This window comes from Alligator sinensis, unplaced genomic scaffold, assembly GCF_000455745.1.
Source record: "Alligator sinensis unplaced genomic scaffold, ASM45574v1 scaffold80_2, whole genome shotgun sequence".
In the NCBI taxonomy this organism is placed as follows: domain Eukaryota; kingdom Metazoa; phylum Chordata; order Crocodylia; family Alligatoridae; genus Alligator; species Alligator sinensis.
Window position 1 is genome coordinate 1,178,771 of NW_005842338.1, and position 22,563 is coordinate 1,201,333.

Below are 22,563 nucleotides of genomic sequence, written 5' to 3' on the forward strand. Positions count from 1 at the left end.
TCACTATCTTTCTGGGTTCCTTCACCACAAACTTCAGAGAAGGAGCTATGTGACCAACTGTGGTTAAGCTACAAGGAATATTCCTTGATTCCTGCATGGTGGCACAGAGTCCTACAAGCATGTCCACACTAATCGGTACCATTCCAGGGAGCACTGCATTCAAGTTGCTGAAGTACATCTGCTTCAGCAGATAATGTACATGGGACAAGCGTGGCATGCCTTATTGAGGGGCTCCCTGGTGTGATACTGAGTGGATATAGATATGACCTATAAAACTAAAATTTGATTAATCTCCCATTGAACAATCAAAAATATTCTGAGATGGATTTCCCTGGACCTCCCCTGGACATTTTGGCCCTTCAAGGGAATTATCTACAGGTGTTACACTTTTAGGAGGGCATGAATCCACCCTCAGTAATAAGAGCAATTGTTGTGATAGTCATTTGTAACAAATGGGTGCACAACCCAAGCAGTTTTTTTTTTAAATCCTGGGGATTTAGTCATAAAAACCCAGGGGTGGAAAATTATTTCAGCTGACAGGCCACTTAGGGAGTTTTGGTGAACTGTCAAGAGCCGCACACATAAAATCTCTCAGAAGATATCATTTTAACAAATTATAGGTAAAAAACAAATCATATGCTAAAAATCAAACATTTACTATAATATATTTTAATTTTATTTCAAAAAATATTTTTGTGCTGATTTATGTTTTTTGAGTAGTGTATATAGAAGCAATAGCATAACAGCTCAAAATAAAGTTTTATTCTTGTATGTTATGTATGGGCGGTAGGGCAGTGTGTGGAGGGGTGGGTGGTAGGTGTGTCTATGTGTGCATGTGTGTGTGTGGTCGGGGGGGAGCTGCTTGTGTGCTAGGTCCTGGGAGCTGGTTGGAAGTGTGGGGAAGGAGGGAGAGGACAGGAGGCATGTGCAGCAGAGCTTGTCTGGACAGTGAAGTGCAGGCATAGGTGCAGACACAGGTGCAGTTCACCCCATCTCCCCCCATCTGGCTGCCCCTATAGTACTCCATATGGGGTTAAGCCCTGCCCACTCCATCTTGGGGCAGTCTGTGCCATGCCCCACCTGCTCCTGTCCCTCAACCACGAATGGCAGTGCTCTAGCCCTGGCCAGCACACATGCTTCCCAGCATGCCTGCTGCCACTACCGCAATCACCCAGGTACTGCTTGGCTCCCTCCTCCTCCTTCTGTCCCTGGTGCACCACTCTGGGCAGCAGGTAGTGCAGGGAACCACATGCCCAGCCAGATGAGGGGGAAGCTGCAGCTAGGTGTCTCCTGCCCCAGTGGGTGGGGCTCCAGCTTCAGCTCCTGGTCACCTTCCACCCACTCTGCTGGCCCAGCGTGATGAGCAGCCACCTGCGGGTGGCCAAGTAGGTGGAACACAGCTCTGCCAGAAAGCTGTGCATACTGACCAAAGTCAAGGCCAGGGCTGGGGCTGGGGCTGGGGCCAGGGCGGTGCCATTGGCAGGTGCAGAGTGGGTGCGTAGGGGCACAGTGTGGGCCACAGGGGCAGCAATGGGCCAGATACAATCAATTGGTGGGCCAAATCTAACCAATGTGTCATATTTTGTCCACCCCCTTAATAAAATCTCCTGCTGGTGAACTAGGGGCAGATAGAGGAAAACAGATAAGGGAAAACATTCTTTACGCTATTCTACTCTAAGACCTATTCATTCTGTGCACTAAAATGTGAACATCTAAGCAGATTTAAATTAACATAGCAAATTGTGGTACTCCAGTTCGGATCAGCTGTGGGAACTAGAATGTTAGTTGGTCCAGCCCTTTACATCCTTGGTAAAATGCAGGAATAAGTTAAAAAGCCATCAAGGAATTGGTGATAGAAAAAAAGAATAATATTTTGCTCATCCATTACATCAACAACACCAAATTGCATGCTAGGATGAACAAGTTAGTAAAATTCCACAGTTTGTTTCTGTACTTCCCAACACCATGGAGACACACAAATGTTTCGCCCCCTCTGTATTTCTGCCAAGAGAGACAATTCAGACAGAAGTTGTGTCTACATTAAAATATTCTGTACCACCTTTTCAGCAATGATGCCATTACACATATACTAGCAATAGTGAAAACACTTGACCATGTTAGAGTCAAGCGTTTTTAATACAGTTTCTCGGCCATGGGCTGAAAGTATCAGAACGCTGTCCACGCTAACAGTTACTCACTTATTAACCAGTGCAATTGAACCATTGCCTTAAAACGGTTCAGTGTTTTGTTTTGTTTTGTTTTTTTCCAATGTAGATGTAGAGAAAACAGTAATTCCCACAGAATTAATAACCCAAATAAAAATTTAGTCAGAACACAGTTTGCCATAGGATCATAATCAGTTGCTCACTCTATTTTGTGCCTCATCCAAAAAAACCCGGCGCATATAATAATAGTCATGGCTATCTTAAGGATTCTGGAGGCCTTGGGACTATTTTGATTAGTGGCCTCTACGCATTTTATCATGCAACAGTTATTGTGGTGACTGTAGATGAGTGCACATTGCAGGCACATTCAATGTTTTATCATTTCGGTTATCTCTTCATTTTGTGCCCTGGTATATAGGGCACATACCATACTGGCTGATGGATCGTAGCGGTCCTGTCAAAGTGGAAGCTTATTACCTAAGCCTTAGGGTCCTATGTCTTAAGATGGCATATGGCAAAATGTCACTATTCCCCCACCAAAAATAAGCATTAGGTTAATACTGATTTGGAAGAAAAGGACAGGCCTGTTACAACAAGAGCATGTTGTGGTTGTATGACTGCAGTAAATGGCATTTGTGTATACCAGCAAGTCAGGGTAAGTCAAGGGTGGTAAATATTTTGATATCCCTCAGTTTCTAAATATTTGATGTTGATGATGAAACAAATTTCAGTGACTTAAAATGAAATGGTCTCCTATTGGACAATATCTTGAAATTGAAAGAAGAGTTATCAACAAAAGGACTGATTAAATGAAATAAGTAATATGAAAAATAGATTGGTATATAGCAATGTTGGTTGAAATAAAAAATATTGGTTATGATAAGCACCTGCTATTTAAATGCTTATCCAGATTCTCTGCAAAAAATGTGTAGGAAATACCACTTTTAAAAGGTGCTTTTTATGTTACTATTTCCACTTACAGTGGAACCAGCCAAAATAAAAAATTGCAAATCTCCATGGATATGAAAAACTTCTCACTAGCCAACTTTATGGTAAAATAGCATTATGCCTTCGTTTCAGACTAATGCAGTTCGGTAAAGTATGAATCAGACGATAGTTTATCTGAACTGGGTGGCTCATTTTTAATCCTCTTATTTTCCATGATATTTTTTCTCTGGTAGGTTTTTAAAATTCATTTTAACATTCCACTAGAGAACATTCAATCTACTTTCTTCATGATATCACATTTTCTTATTTGCTTAGGCCTTGAAAGAGAGAAGAGAGAGTACATTCCCATTACTATTTTAAAGTACTTTTAGGTAGAGAGGAAAAAAAAAAAACCTTGGCTGAGTTCCTCCATCTCCTCCACAATAATTGCTCCGTCACACTCATTCACGTTGTACTATGATTGTCAGGTGTTGGTTTGATATGTAGTACAAAGCAGAAATCAAGCTGTACCACATGCTTAATGCAGGTGTTTCTACACGACACAATTATAAATGATTTTGAGTATAATATGAGGAAAGGTCAATTCATTATCATAAATGCGAACTAGTAGTTACAGTGATACAATATGTATTTATCTAAAATTCCATTAAAACAATATTCTTTCTGCCAGATGATTTGACTTTGAAAATCCATAGTTTAAACAACTATCTGAAACACATAACAGGACTCAATTACACCAGGTGGTATTGACTGGTATATATAATAATGTAATAAAGATGCCAGCACTGACAAAATTTGTTAGTTTGAAAATGGGGCAAAATGCCATTTTACTACAAAGTTGGGTAATAAAAAATATTGCTTACAAAGTGATGAGACCTGTCAAGCAAATTTACAGTATGCAATATTTATAAGTTTTTATATATTTCCGGGGGGTGTGAATGGTTGGGAACCAGACAATATGATTATTGTCTTTTCAGGGAATGAACAAAATAAAAAGGTTTAAGAGCTGATGTTCAGACTGGTAAACAGCCCACTGTAGCCAATGACAGAAAATCTTTAGTGTAGTAAAATAGCTCCCAGCTTCCTAAATTGTGTTTGCTATTTCTTTTGCTTATACAGGCAATGCCATAATTTGACTGCCACCTGCATGTTTTGCAGGCCCCACAGTTCAAAGAGATACTGCTTGCGGGGAGGAGGAGGGAGAGTGGGGATTTAAAGGCTGTGAGTCAGATTCAATGAATCCAAATCCCAGCAGAAGTTTGGCAAAGGACAGAGTCAGTTCCCAGGATGCCATCGCTAATGGCTGAGGGCCAGAGTCTAATCTCAGATGCATGGCACGTGTGCCTCCTATCTCGACTGAGCCATGTCTGTGGTTTGCACACGCAAATGCACAGCGGCAGATTTTGTTAGACGTGCTGATACCTGTGCCACACATCTATGATTGGCATCTGGTCCTGAAGGCATAAGGATGTATTTTTAAATATACGGGTTTTATTCATTTTGAAGATAAGGGAGAGAGAAACTTGGTATCAACTTAACTGCTCTCACCCTGTTTTCTCCTGTCACTTCTACTTTCCACGTGCCCTACACTCCAATGGGACCATAATGATGCAAAATATAGCTAGAACTAGTTTGGGTTACATATAATGAAATTACAGAGTAGAAGCAGCATGGTAAGATTTTCCTCCCTTTCTAACTTTTCATATGTATGTGGCACATGAAGGAGCCTCTAAACTCCTGAGTATTTACTCTTGAAGCTCATTCTGCAGTGTTGTAAAACAACATGCAAACTGCAGGCTAGAGAGAAATAAGTGCGTCAGCATAGCCAAAACTCGATTAGAAAGTTTGATTTGATTATCTGTTCCTTATTTGCATCACACTGCTGTTTTACTCAGTAGTACCTGACTAGAATATTTTCACCGCAGCCTGAGCAGGGAAGCTGGAGCTTTCAGCTGAATGCTAGGCTGCAGAAAGAATGACATTTTACATTGGAACTTTCCAGCATACTAATTACTGCTTTGAAAATCATGCTCCAACATTTTCTTGCTTGATCTTGTGTATTGGTTCAGATGGAAGATGTCCAAACAGATGTGGTTGCTTGGAGATGAAAAATGACGGTTTGAGGAACTGAAAGGTATCATACAAGTGGACTGATGCAGTGTCTTAATGTACTTGTCTTGAACTATTGAATGTGATGGTGAATCCAGCCAGATTAGGGAGAGTAGGAATCAATCAGTGCCTGATGGTTGTAAAAGTCACCATAAAGCAGAGGATGGCTGTATATTTATTGTCTGAGAGCTACATACAAGACCCTCTTCTGCAGTTATAATTAAAAAAACCTCAGCTAAAGAGGTTAGCTTGAAGAGCAAGAAACAAAAAATGTCTGACCTTTTTGTTCTGAGTAGAAAGCCCATTAGTTGAATGATTGATTTTGTGCCTAACTTCTTTTTTTCTTCTCAGCATTTATGTTTCCCCTTGTTCTCCTTCTATATGCCAAATGCAACACCCCAAAGTATTTAGTAGCCATTGGATACTTAGCCCACAATGAAATGATCAGGCAAGTAAAATAGAAAGCCTTGTAGTAATGGATTTTAGTTAAGACCCTTTAACCTTTAAGTTCTAATCAGTTTGTCATCATAAATTATATCGATATGTATATATTTCTGGGAGACAAGGAAGATCTGTCTAAATACATGCCATATAGTCCCATTTCAATCATCTGCTTTCATGAAAATGAAATATTAGATGCAGCAGAATTAAGCCTTATGTTTCCAAAGCATTCTCCATTTATTGTTGGCTTGACTTTGAATGGAGCAGGTCTATATCATGTGCACTGGGGTCATATATAATGTAGATGATATTGGTTAGGCCAGATCTCTTAATTTATTCATTGTACCAGTGTAATGCCAGCCACCTCCTGTTTTCATTATACCAATCTAATGCCAGCCATTTCCTGTTTTCATTAGACCATTGTAATGCTAGCCTCCTACTGTTCTCATTAGTGCAGGACTGCGTAATGGCAGCCACCTCATGTTTTCATTATAACAGAACTGTATGGTGCCAGCTGCCACTTGTTTTACTTTACAGAGTAGCATTTGACCACAGATCATAGTCTATCCAAGAAAAATATACAGACAAGACAAAGACCTTAAGAGATTCCTGGTGAGATATTGGAAAACACCATCCGTGCCTAATTTGGTGCCATTATGATGGCAGGAAAAAACATATCAAATCTGTAAAGACTGGGAAGCATGGTAAACATTTGTGAAGTACCAATACACCCTAGAAAGTGGATTAAAACCCCGTTTTTGTCCCAAAATCTATATCAGCCTCAAAAGGTAAGGTGGGGGAGGGGGAGGAAGGGCGTTGTTCTTAAGGTGCTACAAGGAACTCCGGAGAACTCACTCAAATTCTCAGCTCTATCACAGATTTCTTGTATGAGCTAAGCCATATAAAAATGTCTCTCTCACTTCTCCATCTGCGAAATGGAGGTGGTAATGTTTCTCTTCTCCCAGACTGTCTTTTTTTTTTGTGTGTGTGTGTGTGTAAACTGACAGAATATAGTCTTGGCCTCATTTGAGGTATTCAAATACTGCTATAGTACTACCATTAACTTCCTGCTATTGTGGCTCAGTAGTATAGTCTTTCTTTGCCATGTGGGAGATCTGAGTTTGATTCCTGGGTATACATATAAATACAGCCATGAAGGTACCAGACCTGGTCTGGTCTTTGGATTTTGTCTCAATGGTCTAAAGTGGAAATGGATGGTCTGCACATACTCCTGCCTGGGTGTACGTGCTGTCAGTCTCAGTGACTTCTTACACATACGCCATGACCCAAAAAGATTGATGGTTGGCTATTACTACTGCTACTATTAGTAGAAGTAAAAGTCTGATCCTGAAAAGTCCTGCCTCACAAGAACAGTTTTCATACAAGGCAATGAGTGATACATTTTCTGACACTAGTCCCTGCAATTATGCTGTAGTTACAGTGCAACTATAGTCTAACCCATGCGGTTATATTTTCATTGTAAGATTTTTGCAGCAGGTGCTAGAATAAAAAAAGGATAACTTCAAAGGTTATGAAAAAGTGATGAGTGAAGTATGAAAAGAAGTGGATCTTGCTAAGACTTTTACCTAAGCATTTAACCTTATGGTTGTATTAGCAAAAGTCAGAACTATGACATAATTCAATGGTAAATGAAAGGTAACTTTAATGCAGTTACCATTATAAAATGGCATTGCAATGAGCTAAATGGTGTGAACAGAGGTCTGTAGAGTTGGGCCTTAGCATTAACATGAGCTGGGCTTGGGGGCAGAAGGCAGAATAAATATGTAGGTTGATATATATATATATATATATATATATACACATATATATACATACATGCTCTTTGTCTCGTATGCCTCTGGTCTATGAAATGTTCAACATCAAGATCTGAATACGTGCCACTGTGGTGAACTTGAGTTTGTACCTGAACAAAATTATCAGTTCTACACAGTGACTTCCATTTTAATTATTCATGTGATTTTATCTTGTCATGTTTTATCTGTTGTATGTTTTAATGATTCATGGTTTTAATGCCGGTTGTGAGGCACTGAAGAAAGCTACATAGACGGGTACTATAAAAATAAAATTTGTTATTATAAATACTTATACTTGTATTCATTGCTCAGGGGAAAAAAAGAAACTATTCAAAAGTATTTTTATTCTGCTCTTCTAGGCTTGATGGAAAAGTTGTGGCTTCATAAAAAGAAGAAAAAAGTGTTCTCTGTCATCCTTAGATTGTTGTATTATTAACATTACTGAATGGGGTAATTGACAGATGTATATAAGTTTTGTTAAAATGATTAAAAGCTGCTGAAAATCATAGCCTGTCAGTGATCCCTGGGAAACAAAGGCCTATCCATCTGTTGAGGGACTGAAAATGACTGTAATGAGTCACCTTTATAATGACAGCTGTCAGGATTTGAGCCTTGAAGCAAGAGTAAAAATATAATGAAGTATATTTGCACTGTAGACCAAAAAAACCAAACCCAGACCCCTACGTTGTATTATTCTGATCACCTTACTGTGGGCAGAGATAATACCTTATAATGTGCTTGTGATCTCCAGCTTTTGGACTGGGCCCAAGTCAATAAAGGGATAGTTATGCTGGAGTGAGGTTATGGTTTGATAAGACACCGCATATCTGTATATATCTCCTCACTTATCTGTCACATTCTTCACAATGAATAAGATTTTACAGGGATGGTGGCACGTGATAGTATCATATTTGAAAATTACTTCTTCTGTATTGTGGAAGGTAAAGCAAGCTAAGAATGAAAGGCATAAATGCTTTATTTTTTGGTATGCAGGTTTTGTACTTATTTTCTTCTCTGTCCAGTTGTGATGTATTTTGGAAAAGGTAAGCGATCTGCACTCCTTGCCTGTACCATTCTCTTTCTCCTTCCTGGTATATTATCCCAAGCAGGGCAGGTGGAGTCATAACATTTTCTGTGAAATAAAATGCAAATTCTGCTATGCAAATGGACCATTAAGAAGTAAATTAGATTGAACAGCGGTGGTAAATCAGCAATTATATTGTTTTTTATATAGCAAGATTCCAGCACAAATAAAATCCAACAAGTTTGCAACACATGTTGTGGATGGTAATGCAAGTCACCACTAGAAGAGCAACCCTAGGGCTTATGATGTGCTTTACTGAATCTGGTACACACTTTACTGCCGCTTTGATACAGTCTTTAAAGCAGTGGATGCTGAGCAAAGTGCTTCTAGTCTGCTGGTAACACAGTGTATTAATTACTGTTCATAATAACTTCCATTTTTACATAATTGTTGCATATTTGTACATGTTATGCTAAGTCTGGACTGGCGATTGTGATTAATATTTATATCATGGTTAAAATGTGTACGCTTTTAGTTTCACAGATGAGAAGCCTGTTTTTATTTTTATTTTTTAAAGAGTGAAAGAAAGAAAAACACCCCCCACCCCCCCGAATAAACAAACAGGTGGTTCTTCAAATACACAAAAGACATTTTAAATGACTGCCACACTGCAAATATATGCACTGTGCAAAACAACTTGTATGCAATCAGGGGCTACACTTTCTTTAGTCTACCCTTCTAAGCTTAGAAAAGCAGCCTAGTGTTTGCTTGTGTGCCTTAAAAATATTTGGGATGGATTAAATAAAGAAACATGACTGAAGAGGACTGTAAAATATTTCACAAGGAACTGTGAGATTCAAGATTTAACAGCAGCACCTGGTGGCTCCTTGCTGCCTAGTGTTGTCACTGCCTGTAGATGCTTGGATCTCATCCAGGCAGGAGGTGATGTGAGCAGCACCTTAGACTAAAGGAATTACTAGTTATCAGCAGAGCTGTCTCAGTTTTACATTCTTGATCCCACGTTAAGCTTGGCAAACCTCCAGCAAAGCTTTTCAAGCATGAGAGCTTAATTCAGATGTCCTCCAATCTTTCCTACCTCTCCTCCAATTGCAATATTATGGCAGGTCCCTAGTATTTCAGTTCTGCTACAGAGGTGTAAGTAGCATCTGCCACCTCCAAAACATCTGTCCTCTCTCTTCCCCACTCACTAAGTTCCCACCTCCATCCTCATTACAAAGATATTTGGATTTTTTTTGTGTGATTTTAAGATTTACCATTTTTTACAAAGTTTGAAACATAAGGGCTTTACAAAGTGTTTCAGGTGGAAATGAAAATGAATGAAAGCAACGCACAACATTTTAGCACGTTGTTGTCACCGTCATTTTTTGTCATTTTTTATTGGTTCATTTTTTGTTCAGCTGTCATCTTGTAGATATGATAGAGCTGTTGAATTTAAGATAAGGGGTGTCCTAATAACTGGCAGTGGACAGACATAAGGTTTGTTCCATTACACAGTGGGAATGTCAATCATATGGCCCACAAGTCAAATCTGGGCAGTGAAGCCATTCCAGCTGGCTCTCCATCCACTTGTAGACAACCAGAAGCTGGGAGTGGGGCCTGGGACAGGATCTGTTGCAGAATCCAGGGTGCCTGGACCCTGATGGACACGGCTATTGGTGGCTAGGGTGAACAAGGGCTCGGCAGATACAGCCTTCACTACCCTTCAGTCACCATATCCACACAGCTGTGCCTGGACCTTTACCACCTCCAGATCCTCACTGATGTTCCCAGACACCTGCTGCTCCTACTTTGCTTCTGCTGCTGCTAGACTCCCACTACCAGCATTGGACCTGGGAGGAGTCCCAACATCTGGATCTGGCCCAGTGCCCAGTGTGAGTTTGACATCTCCGTGTTAAAGGATGCCAGAGAAGGGTATCTCATATTTTTACTATTTTGCCTTCACCTTAGATTATTTTTAAAGCCTTTTAGGTTTTCATAATCTATTTTTTTTCCCTTTTTCAATTTTAAAATGTAGAAGAATATAAGATCATTGAAATGAATTAGTCTACTGCCAGTATTTCAACCAAGGCATCTTTAGACAGGGTGTGGTAAAACAGCAATATCCTGGTAGGTAGGGAACTTGTTGGTGTGGAGAAGTGCAGACTTCATCAGTATATGCATTAGCCTCTGAAAGTTCAGCTAGAGAAGGGCAGGCAAAAAGCTGCTTTCTAGCTTTCTACAGTCTAAATGGACTTTCACTAACACAGACCTTTCTAAGCCTGGATGTTTTTAAGAAGCCATAGAATATAAAAGCTCTGGTATTAATCTGACTTTTAAATATGTATGAAAACAATCTGGGAGTGTAACATATTATTAAAATATTTTCAGATTTATTTTTTACAATACATTTATTTTCTTCATTTAATGTAATATGAGTCCTTAGCAAATGATACAAGCCCTGATTTTTCACATCCTGGCACCTTGCCCTAAGTGTATACTAAATGTTATTCAACAAAATAGCAGTGGTTAACTCTCACTTTCCACTATACTTGGCACATTACACAAGACAGTAGAAATTCAGACCCGTGGCTGATTATAATGGTTGCCAACCCTTTTACACTCAAAGTACCCCTCTTTAGATTCAAATCTCCCCTCAGAGAATGCCAGCTCTTAGCTGTCACTCTTTTTTTGACTACAGAAAAATAATAGAGCAATTTTTTGTTGCAAAGAACTCCAAAAGACCACAACAGGTCAGAATGTTTTAGACACTATGGATTCCCACTTGAAATCTCTTGTGAATCACATGTAGGTGTTTGCATACCTAATTGTGCTAATAGAGCATGTCCAGATGAGCGTGCATGTGCGTTTCCCTGGGGACAGATAGCAGTGGCACACAGTTGTACTGGTGCTACTGTCCCCGGTGAACAGTTGTGCACGCATGCTCTGGCATGCAGCAAATTGCCCCAGGTGGGTTTGGGGAGGCTGGGGCCAGCACTGGGCTGGCCCCAGTAGTCTTACCTGGGGTCCTGGGAGCTTCCCAAGGGTCCAGCGTGGATCTGGCCAGCCAGGCTCCAGTGGCACATGCTGCTGCCATATGTGCTGCCTCACTTTTTTAGGCACGGATTTTTTGACACTGGGATTGCCTGCTTTAAAAAAAAAATCTGCTGCACTGCAAATTAGCAGCATGGCAAATTCCTGAATGTGCAGCACATGAGGTTTGTGGTACCACAAATGAGTCTGCAGCAACTCATAGTGCCCACGTGTGCTCATCTGGTTGCACCCTGTGTCCATATTGTTCAGTATCCTGAAACACTCATAAAAGGATCTCATGGAACCCGAAGGTACTGCAGCACCCTGGTTAATAATCACTGACCTAGTATCTAAATATTTATTTTAAGCTACTTAAACATAAGAGAACCTACAGAAATACTGCAGTTTATCTCTAGATCTGTTCTGTCAACATGTTCTGAAAATTAGGATACTTAAATTACTATAAACTATCCTACATTTACTAATTATGAAATACACAAAGGGAAGAATTTTATTTACCTATGTGCTCCTACATGGCTGCTTTCTATCTGTGTAGTAGACCATTTTTGGCCCTCATTCTGTACTTGGGATGCAAAAGCGTGAAACTGTAGACTATATATGCTCATTTGGCTATGCACTGGCCAGGCACATACATGACAAGATACAGGTGTAAATCTGGAAAAATTGGGGGGATAGCAAGGCGATCCCATATTTTATGGTCAAAAGCTTAACAGTTAATACACTTACCGAGGAAATCATAGAGTTCTAGAGAAGTAGGGTTGGAAAGGACCTCCGTTTATCATCTAGTCCTGCCTGAAGTTGGATGAACTCTGTCCAAAACATCCTATACAAATCCATAATCTAACCTCTTAGTAAAATTACCAACAATCTTGAGGCAACACAAGACCTTAACCTTAACCTGCCACAGGTAAAGCAATGGGACCACAGCAACCAACATCCCGCTTTGGTAACAGGTTGTTAATATATACTCAAGAGGGCCCAGATAGAGGGCCACCCTCCCCCACTACAGAAGAAGGCAAAAACCCCAACAGTCCATACCAACCTGATAATAGTATAATGAAGTCTTAAGCCCTCTTATACAAGGGAGGCAGAGGTTTGAACTTGTATCTCCCTGACTTCTAAGCACAGTGCTCTAACTACCACACCATAGACTTGTTTCATTCCCCTTGGCAAGTCCCCTATCACTCAGCTTTTTAAGTGAAAATATTAGACGGCTCTTTTCATTCTCCATCTAATACCCATTAATCAGAGGTCTTTGGCCACCTATGTTTTTGGGACTTCAATGCACTTGCACTTCCAGAATGTGTGCATGTACATAGCCATGTATGTGCTCAACCAGTGTGTACCCTGCTGGACCCGCTCAGTCTGCTAACACTCACTCACCCATCCATCATATAGAGGTAACAGAATTATTACCTGTATGTAAGTACCAAAACACTACTTATGTCACTAGAAAACTACCACTTGGGTGCACAAAAGTAAAGAGAATTCTGCCCATATTGTATAGAAACTGCAGACCAAATAATTTGACTGTTTCCCATTTATTTGATAGTAGATCTTAAAATGAACAAAGATTATGATAAATCATACATGTGTTTTCCTGTTACAGTAACAGCTTGATTTAAAACTCTCTTGTCTACTAAGCAGGACAATTAAGGCATGACACCATGAGTGGGAATGTGTGTTTCCCCTGGGACAAATAGCAGTGGAACATATTTGTGTCACTGCCGGTTGTCCCTGGGAATGCCCCTACACATGTGCTCTGGCAAACAGCAAATTGTGGGTGGGGTAGGGGAAGCTGGGGCCAGTACCTAGGCTGGTCTAAGCAGCCTTACCTGGGGTCCTGGGGACATCATAGGGCTGCAGCATCAGTGATCTAGGCATGCAGAGCCTGGCCAGCACCCAGAACATGGCTTCTGCTGGCCAGGCTGCAGTTTCTGGTGGTGCACACTGCAGCCATGTACACCGCCCTGCTTTTATTTGGCACATTTTTTTATATATATATCAGGATTTTCTGGTGTCCAAAACACTGCCATTCTTCAAATTAATGGAGCAGTGAATACGTACACATGCAACACGTGTGGGCTGCAGTGCCACCAATGGGCTTGTGACACTGCCAATCCACATGTGCGCAATCTACATATGCCCCATAGGGTATATATAAGCATTGCATAAAGGGCTAGGTTGATCTAAATGCCTGGCTGTGCAGGATTTCACAGGGATCAAACTGCCCAAAAATGGTGCATGCCATCTAAGTTAGTTCACCACAGGAGATCAATAAAAGATTAACCAATCTAAAACAGGTTAACCCCACCTAGTGAATGTTTCCATACATTCATAGCACATCCTTAGGGCTGGGAAAGTCCAGCTGCTTGCCAGAGTCCCAAAGCTGTGTTATTCCTACCACCCCCCTGGCTAGGGACAGACATTCAAAAACCTGAGCCTGAATTGATTCAGTCTTTGAAAGTTAGTCTAACCTGGCTAGGCTAAGCCAGCTTGTAACCATACAGACATTCCCTCTGGCCTGAAAAAATGCAGGCATATGCCTGCAGTGGCTCAGGCTACAAGCTGGGGGGTGCTAGAGCAGCCCTCCCTTCCCTTCCACAGGGCTGAGCTGAGGGGGCATGGCCAAGCCCTGGCAAAATGCTCTGGACCCCTCCCTTCTGATCAGCCCAGTGGAGAATTGATAACACAGTATTTATCCCCCATTAAGAAAACAACAGAGGGACATTACCAGCTACCTGTTGATTCTTTGTCCCATCTGCCACAGCACAGATGGTAGCCAGCATGTGGTCTGCTAGCTAATGCTGTGCGTCTGTGCAAGGCAGATGGGACTGCGGAATCCCTGTTTGGAGGGGTGGGGGGAAGCAGAAACCAGGCAGATGCCTGCAGTCTCTGTTGGAGCTGCAGCCAGGAAGCAGAGGGGAGAGGCCAGCCTCCTGTTGTGGGGCTCTTTGCTCCTGTTGTGGAGCAGAGAGTCCCACCCAGCCCAGAGAGCATGCCGGGATGTTGGAGGACTCTGATTTAACTTAAACCAGCAAGAGGTCTGGGACAGACATTACATAAACCGGTTTGACCTAAATCAGTTAAGTCTGATGCTACATTCGACCAGGTTTATCTCAAACCAGTTTCAGCCATTTTCAAACAGGTTTATGTGCACTGAACATCTGTTCTGTTACAGGCCTAAACCAGCTTCTGATCACTTAAAATGGTTTATGTGTAATGTCTGTCCCTAGCTCCTGAGCCTGATCAGGCTGTGTATTGCCCCCCAAATACTTTCCCTGGACTTGGCAACCTCCTCTGAGGACCTATCAATTCCTCCCCTAGACCTGCCAGTTCCCCTATGATCTTGCTAGCCCCTACCTCTTCTGGGCTAACCATGATGAGCCCTGCAGCAGTGAATACCTGCACGTATTGCTCCTGGTTTTGATTTAGGCAACCTAACTTAAGCTACCTAATCCTCAAGCAGATCCCATGAATGCTTGTTTGCATCTTTACACTTCTTCTGAGGCCCCATTAAGCTCAGTGGTGATTTCAGTAGCAAGGAATGACAGATGTGTCTGCAAAAGGGGAATGGAATGTAAAGATGCTCTTTCTATAAGCTAGAAATGTTAAAATGGCCACACGGTTAAAAAAAAAAAGTATTGAGATCCGTCTGCTATGTACAATGATTACTATTGTTCATATACAAACAATGGGCTAGGTACTTAGCTGATGGACATGGGCTCTTTCTGCCCCAAATCTAAAATATAGAATAAATATGTAACAGAAAAGTAGAATAACGATAAATGTTTCCACGTAATACTTTTTGTTACATGTTTTTAGTGAATTTTTTTTTAAAGCAGAAGACAATGGCACAGAAAAGGCTGCAACTTATCAAATAAGCCTATGTGATGTAGAAGTTTTTTTACAATATGATCCCTAAATGAATATTAAATTGAAAAACAATTCTGCTGAAGATCTAGTAGTAGGTATGGATATTATTCTTGGACATAGGATAACCTAAGACCTTTCAGCAACTGCAGTTAGTAAGTATGTAACTGTAGATTCAAGGCTCTATTGAGGTGTATTTCTCCTTGGGGCTAGGACAGACATTGCATAAACTGGTTTACGCCAAATTGATTAAGTCTGATACTACATTCAACCAGGTTTATCTCAAACTAGTTTCAGACATTTTGATACTTGTTTATGTGCACTGAATGTCTGTTCTGTTACAGGTTCAAACCAGTTTCTGATCACTTAAACCAGTCTGTGTGTAATGTCTGTCCCTAGCTTTGCAGCATACCATAGCTGCAGAGGTACTTTAATAAACATTCTCCTAATGAAACCATGAGAGCTGGAAGCAAAATGTTTTAATCAATGAATCTTTGACTACCCTCTTTCTTAACTCAGCGGCCAAGTTGTTGACAAGCAGGTCTTGCAGCAAACCACATCTGTGATGCCTGTTCTTATCAGGGTAATAGAAGTTCTTTGTGGACACACATTTCTGAACTGAAAAAACTAAAAAACAAACAATCTCCTCCCTCTGCCCCATAATACATTATCACCCCCTGATCTAAAGAGCCTATAGAAAAGGAATGTTCCTAGCAACATTATTTGTGAAACTAAAACAGAATCCACAACCTGACTTTGGCATTGATTATGAAAAAAGAAGGATTTTGAATATGAAAAGAAAACCTGGAAACATTACTTCCTAACTGTTGATGTGGGAATGTTTTTTCTAACCTTGAATTTAAGATGTTTGTGGCCTGGGTAAGACAAGTCATCAAAAATGAAAATAGGGTGATATTGTGTTCCCATGTATGAATGAAACTACAAGCATTGGGGAAAACATCTCTCAAAAGGTTCATTGATGGCTCATTAACTTCCTGATCCATTTCTGTGTGCACTACTGATACTAAACTGACCTTTCACAATTCAGGCTTCACAAGCACTGCGAGGAGCGATCTCTGCATTATTGTCATTGAAACTTAGCCTGTAGGGACACATAACTAAGTGAAGAAAGATACTTTTAGCTGCTTTCATGTCTCAAACACAATAAAGGATAAGAATGAGATATTTATCCCATGAGTGAACGCCCTGAAGCAGTTATATGTGGTTGGCTTAGTGGAGATCTAAGAATCTTCATTTGACACACTGGCCACTTTCCAAATGAGAAATCAATGATTCTGTATTCTGAAGCAAAGGGAAATAAGAATAGTTTATGGCTCTTTGTTCTACATATAGTATGTATCCAGTCAAGCTCTGAATTATAAAGAGTTGATGACGGGAATTCAGCAAACAGCCCCACGTCAAATGAGGACAGACTTCAGTCGCAAAAGGTACATTCTGGCAGGAGTCTACACAGACAGTGGCTTGTTGGCTTCTGGAAGTCAGCCTGTATGGAGATAAATATATGTAGCACAAGGGCAAAAAACAATAGGGATTTTCTGTGTTGAGAAAAGTCAGCTCATTAGATGCAAGATGGTTTTGTTCCTGTGTAATATATTTGCAGAAAATATGAGGTGGGTGAATAGACAGCCTGCCATTATGGCTGTTCAGTTTAGCTACTGCTTAAAAAAATCAAAACAGATATAATCTATGCTGAAATAATAGTAAGCAAAGTATCTGGCATTTATATATATTTCCCTAATACTTGCAGTATTCATATGGTTTAAATCTGAATTTAAGTTACCAGAAGCAAGCACCATTTTCTTGTTTATTAGTAGAATATTCCACTGTGGAAAACGAACCCTCCCAGGACTCCATGCAGTTCAGTTTGTTACTGTTATGCCACAGGGGTAACAACAGAAGAGGCTGAATAAGAGCACTTATAAAAAGCCCTTGCACATGCTATTTGGAGCTTTTGCCTCGTGCTGAAATAGAACATATTTCAGTCTATTTGGGATCACACATTATAGCAACATCTCAAACAACCAAACAAGATGGTCACACTGTTCCCCAATGCTTTGCTTACCTCTATTAGTCAGGAGACTAAAAAAAATATACCTAAACAACTAAGAAAAGAAAGCTAACCTATATCTTTTAAATTATTTTTTCCACTTGTACACTCAAATAGTAATGTGATCTTTCTGGTTGGGCTGACAGCCTTTAAGAACTCGGACCCTCATTTACAATGCTTTTGGTGAGTTCACATCAGAGTACTAAACCAAACTGTCCTATTACTGCAGTTCCATACTCTTGTGAGCAAATAACAGCCTTTAGGGCTTCAACGCATCAGCTGCTTAAAAGATAAACCTACCCAGCTTGATGAGAAGTCTTCACCACCTTCCTGTTGAGAGCAAATGGTCACACACATCTAATAAATGAAGCAGGAACTGTCATTTTTTTGGCAAACTGATAACTAGCTGCAAGAGCCGCATTGCCACAAGTTGCTTTTCCAAAGTAATTACCATCAGGCTCCCTGTGGTATGCAGCGTTTAACACATTTCTTCTGTGTTAATGAATGCAAGAGTAGGCAACACCACTATTAGTAATTGCTTTTTATTCGTAGTCCTCATTTTCCAGATAGGTCACATAAAACACAGCCATTAAACAATAGCGGTTGAGATAATCCATACAATGTATGCTGCTTTTGATTGTTTGTGTTGTTCACCAATGACCTGGTGCAGCTTTGAGCCGTACGGGGATATAGGGACTGATATATGTGAACTGCTAACCTATGGAACAGTTGGGCTAAAGAAGTTAAAACCTTAGTCAGGTTTCATTCAGTTACACTTCAAATCAGCAAATCTTGATATCCAAAACTCACATCTGAATTAATGCACTGATAAATGCTGCCTGATGTCGAAAGAATGTAATTAGACAATAACGAGTAGGAATATATTATGCCAGACTTCAAACTACTTGTTGACCTCAGCAACTTCTACTCCATTAGGCAACAAACAGCTTGAAAGCTGGTTTGAATAAAGCATCCAGCTCCATTACTAGCATCTGCATGACTTTTATGGTTATATTTCTGAATGGGCAACCTCCTGCATACTGCAATGGCAAATCACAGTTAAGGATAAGCTCACTTCTGATGGACAAGCAAAGAAAAAATAATATTTTTAGCGAATTTGAACCCCTGGTTTGTTGGTCAACATCTCTTTGAAATCACAGGAAATGATACTCAGTTATTTGTATAAGTGGTATAGATTTCCAACTCATAATTATAATTTTCAACTCATAAGTGACTGCATAATTTTGTTAGCTATCTAATGGGATTTTCTCCATATCAGTTATCTTTTTTGCAGTCATCTGCTGGAAGTTTCACTTAGTATTAAAAATCACTTTCAAAAAGGTGCCCTATGTACATAAAGAATACAGGAAATAATTCATGGACCCAAGCTTAAATTATGTCTCAACTCTTCCTCTCAACAATTCCTGGTAGTGACAGCAGGAAGTTTGAAGGATAAAAAGTTAACTTTATTTCCTCCATATATGGTATTTTTAATCACTTCCCCTGATTCTGACTGACCTAACAAAACCCATGTTTGTATAAATTCTATTGGTTGATTATGTATCGCTCCTAAATTCTGATATTACAATCTTGGATACCCTCACTGGAAACAATGTGCCAGCGATCCACAACGCAAGGCAGTTGTCTGCCAAATTAAATAAAACAAGATTTCCTAAACTCAGCTATAAAGCCGTGTGTCATGAATTCTGAATTACCTCACCAGGGCAAATAAATAATCACTACTAAATACAGATAATGTGTTAAACAGCTAAAGCTAGTAAATCACTAGTGACAGAGAGCCTTAAGGTAAATTCCTTTCACACTGGTACAGCCCTTTCTCAGAAGAGCCCTTGTGTTTTTATGACTTCAGACACATACAATGAATTGTACAATTGGATACTCAGTGTTAAAATTGTGTATAAAGCACAGAAGACTCCATCATTTAAGTTTTGCTGAATAATGAATCTCGCTGCCAGAGCTAAATGCTTGGAACCTCAAACACAAGAGCAATGGGCCCTACAGAAATTAGTATAAAAGACAGATGAAACTAAAAAGGGGTCCGTCCTTTCCACTATGGAATTTCAGCTATCAAGCAAAAATCAACCTTGAGTCTCCTGGCAAAAAAAATATTGTAGAACAGTCAGCCACACATTCTGGATACCTAAAATTGTCCAAAACATGGAACATAGTTTGATAAAACACAGACTAGATCATTTGTTCACATAAGATTATAGCTTTTCTAAATAAAGCTTTTGGAATGGCCATCTCCAAGAATCAAATACAAGTCACTGTAGGACTGATAGATATGATCATTATTTTAACAAAATGCCCAGCATCATAACCATCTGTTGGCTAACTTTGTTCCTGAATTGAATAATACTGTATGGCTTTGGGGGATCTGAAAGGGCAAACCTAGTTTTTGTATACATTTAAAAATATGACTTAATTTAGCTCAAATATGACTCAATCCAGGACCACAATTTTCTATACCGGTATATTATGGTGCTATATCACAGAGCTTTTAAAATGTCTATGGGAAAAATGTTTTTCCTTTGCTATTCCTTATACTTGTGCTCATTTCATTTTAAGCATATATTTAAAAATGATATTTTTTTCAGCTTTGACCTGGAACCAGTTTTGTAATTTATCAAACACTATGAAGACATTTAGAATGAAACATGGAAAGTAATTCCCTCTCAAATTTTTCCAAAGAAAAAATAGCAAAATAACTTAAAATAAAAATAAAATAATACCAACAGCCCAGACCCATGAATTTACCAAATCTTCACACATTCTAAGGAACCAGACAAAACAGCATTCATGCCATGTGGGCATTGACTCATTTTCAGGCTCTGTACTTAGCAGTAGCATAAACATAAGCATACTAGGATCATTTTTTAATTCATACAAGAACGTGATAGCGAAACAAATTGGTTGCATATGTGTTTTTGGAAAAAAGCAAGGAGGTTTCAGGTGTTGGTTCAAGTGTAATTTTTGTTATTAAGCATGGGTTTGCAATAGAAGCTTCTACAAGGACTTGCACATAACCATGACTGATGGATGTATTTGTAGGCCGTTCAGTTAGCTCCATCAGCTCACTCAAACACATTTTGAACGGATTATGTACTGCAGTACTTTGTAGACCATACATTAAACAAGAGACTTTGCTCTGAGGCACTGCTTCCCACACTCCATGGGGAAAAGGAAGCAGGAAAAACAAAACTCATAGAGTTCGACAGCTACTGAGGCAACACTTGCCATTTACAATATAAGCCCAAATATTTTTGCAACACAACTATATATTAATTTAATAAAATACACAATATAGCTCTTATACACTCAACAATTTGGCTCATATGCACTGAATCTGCAATAAATCAATAAAAATATGTCATTTGATGTAAACACACTGAATTTTCTTACATTTGCACATTTAAATGATCATGTGATTTGTGTGGATGTCTAAGACATTTTCACTTTCCTGAGCTATTTTAGTGTCCACAAATGAATAAAAAAGTGTTAATAATGTTAATTATTTTCATTTATTACCCTTCAAAGGTAACTATTTCTGCAAACTTTTATTATACCTCAAATTTATTTAAAACTGCTAACTATTTATATTTTTGTTGGACACTAAAACGCTAAACAGACACTAAAACCTTTTTTTCTTTTTATCAAGTGAATTAGCTTATGTGTGTGCAGGACAAAATGGACTATATCATTTTACATTTAACTTTAATATGATATGAAGTGTGTTACTAATGACCAGGATATGTTTTGCTGAAAAATGATCTGGAATGGGTTTTTGTTTGCTTTTCTTTTTGTGGCAGGTAACTTTATACAGAAATGTTTACCACAAATGAATGTTAATGTTTGGTGTCGCTTGGACTACTACAAGATCTTTTTTAGGACTTTCAGTAGAAGCCTGTGATTACTGTTGGAAATCCATCACAGATCTGAATTATTCAACCCTGTTTTTCATGGGGTTTACAGGTAAACAGTAAAGTCAGCATCAACTATTAAGGACAGTCTTAAAACAGCAGACGTATTTCCATTCCTCCTTTCTCATACCTTCCTATCAGATTGTCAAAATGGCACCGTCTTTCTTCATTTTTAGTTCTTAATGTACTTCACTCTGTCCTAATGAAAGTTTGGTCAAAACGAAACCAGTGTTATCTGTGAAAAAGAAAGAGCAGTGAAAAGAACATACTTGTGGGCACTTCAGATGTTCACTAAAAGCCTTAAAGCAGCATTGGTCTTCCTTCATCCCTGTAAAACTGTTACAACCAGGGGAGATTTTTTGTTTTGTTTTTTAAATCAGCAGAAGAGGCAAATAATGCCAGCCTATCCCCCCTTTTTTTCTCACTTTCTCACAGCCACAGGGTCACTTCCCCGACAGTCCTGTAAAAGCTTGTCAATTTCTCTCACAACTTCCTCTGCATCCACTGACTCTCTCCCTAGATCCCGGTTTGAATGGTCTAACTGCTCCAGAACAGAGTCCATCTCACTTGAGTCTCGGTTCACTCGGGAATGTACATCTGCAAAGACCCTAGCCATCTGATCTGATGCAATGAATGTAGTGTCTCTTGACTGTTTACTAGGTGATAGATACTGACTGTCAGTTGACAGGTACTGGCTGCTTGGTTCAGCCAAGGCTCCTGATTTTACTTCACAACCATCCAGTGGTCCTTTTGTTGAGGTGCAAGGCTCAATGCATGTCTTGGTTGGGCTGTTCGATGCTGAGGGAACCTCCTGAAGAAGAGGACTCAGGGCACGTTTGGCTTTTAAATAAGGTTTAACATTGGCAATGAGAATAGTGTGCTCTCTCTTGTCTTTTCCAAATGTACAAAAAGTCTTTTTCCCGGTGGGATTCACAGTTTCGTAAGTCTCAGTCTCAACATTAGCTTCAACTGTGGGTACAAAGAGATTTGTGCGATAATCTGCATTTTCAGCCTGATTGGCTGTAGGGAACTGTGGCATCCAACACCTGTCAGAATGACCAAGGACTCTGCATTCATCTGTACAGTTAACACACTCTTCTTGTTCTGTAAAGAAGAAAAAAAAAGGGGA

At 39.7% G+C, this 22,563-nt stretch overlaps 1 protein-coding gene across 1 annotated transcript in view; it reads right to left on the bottom strand.

Moving 5' to 3' along the window:
* Positions 1 to 17,513: 17,513 nt before the first annotated feature.
* Positions 17,514 to 22,563, bottom strand: part of PCDH17 (protocadherin 17) — a gene marked incomplete at its 5' end in the record, with an annotated part of 116,727 nt that continues 111,677 nt past the window's right edge. The window contains one exon of the mRNA XM_025210163.1: positions 17,514 to 22,538. Within this exon, the coding sequence (XP_025065948.1) occupies positions 21,856 to 22,538 (683 nt within the window). The remainder of the gene's footprint in view (positions 22,539 to 22,563) is intronic.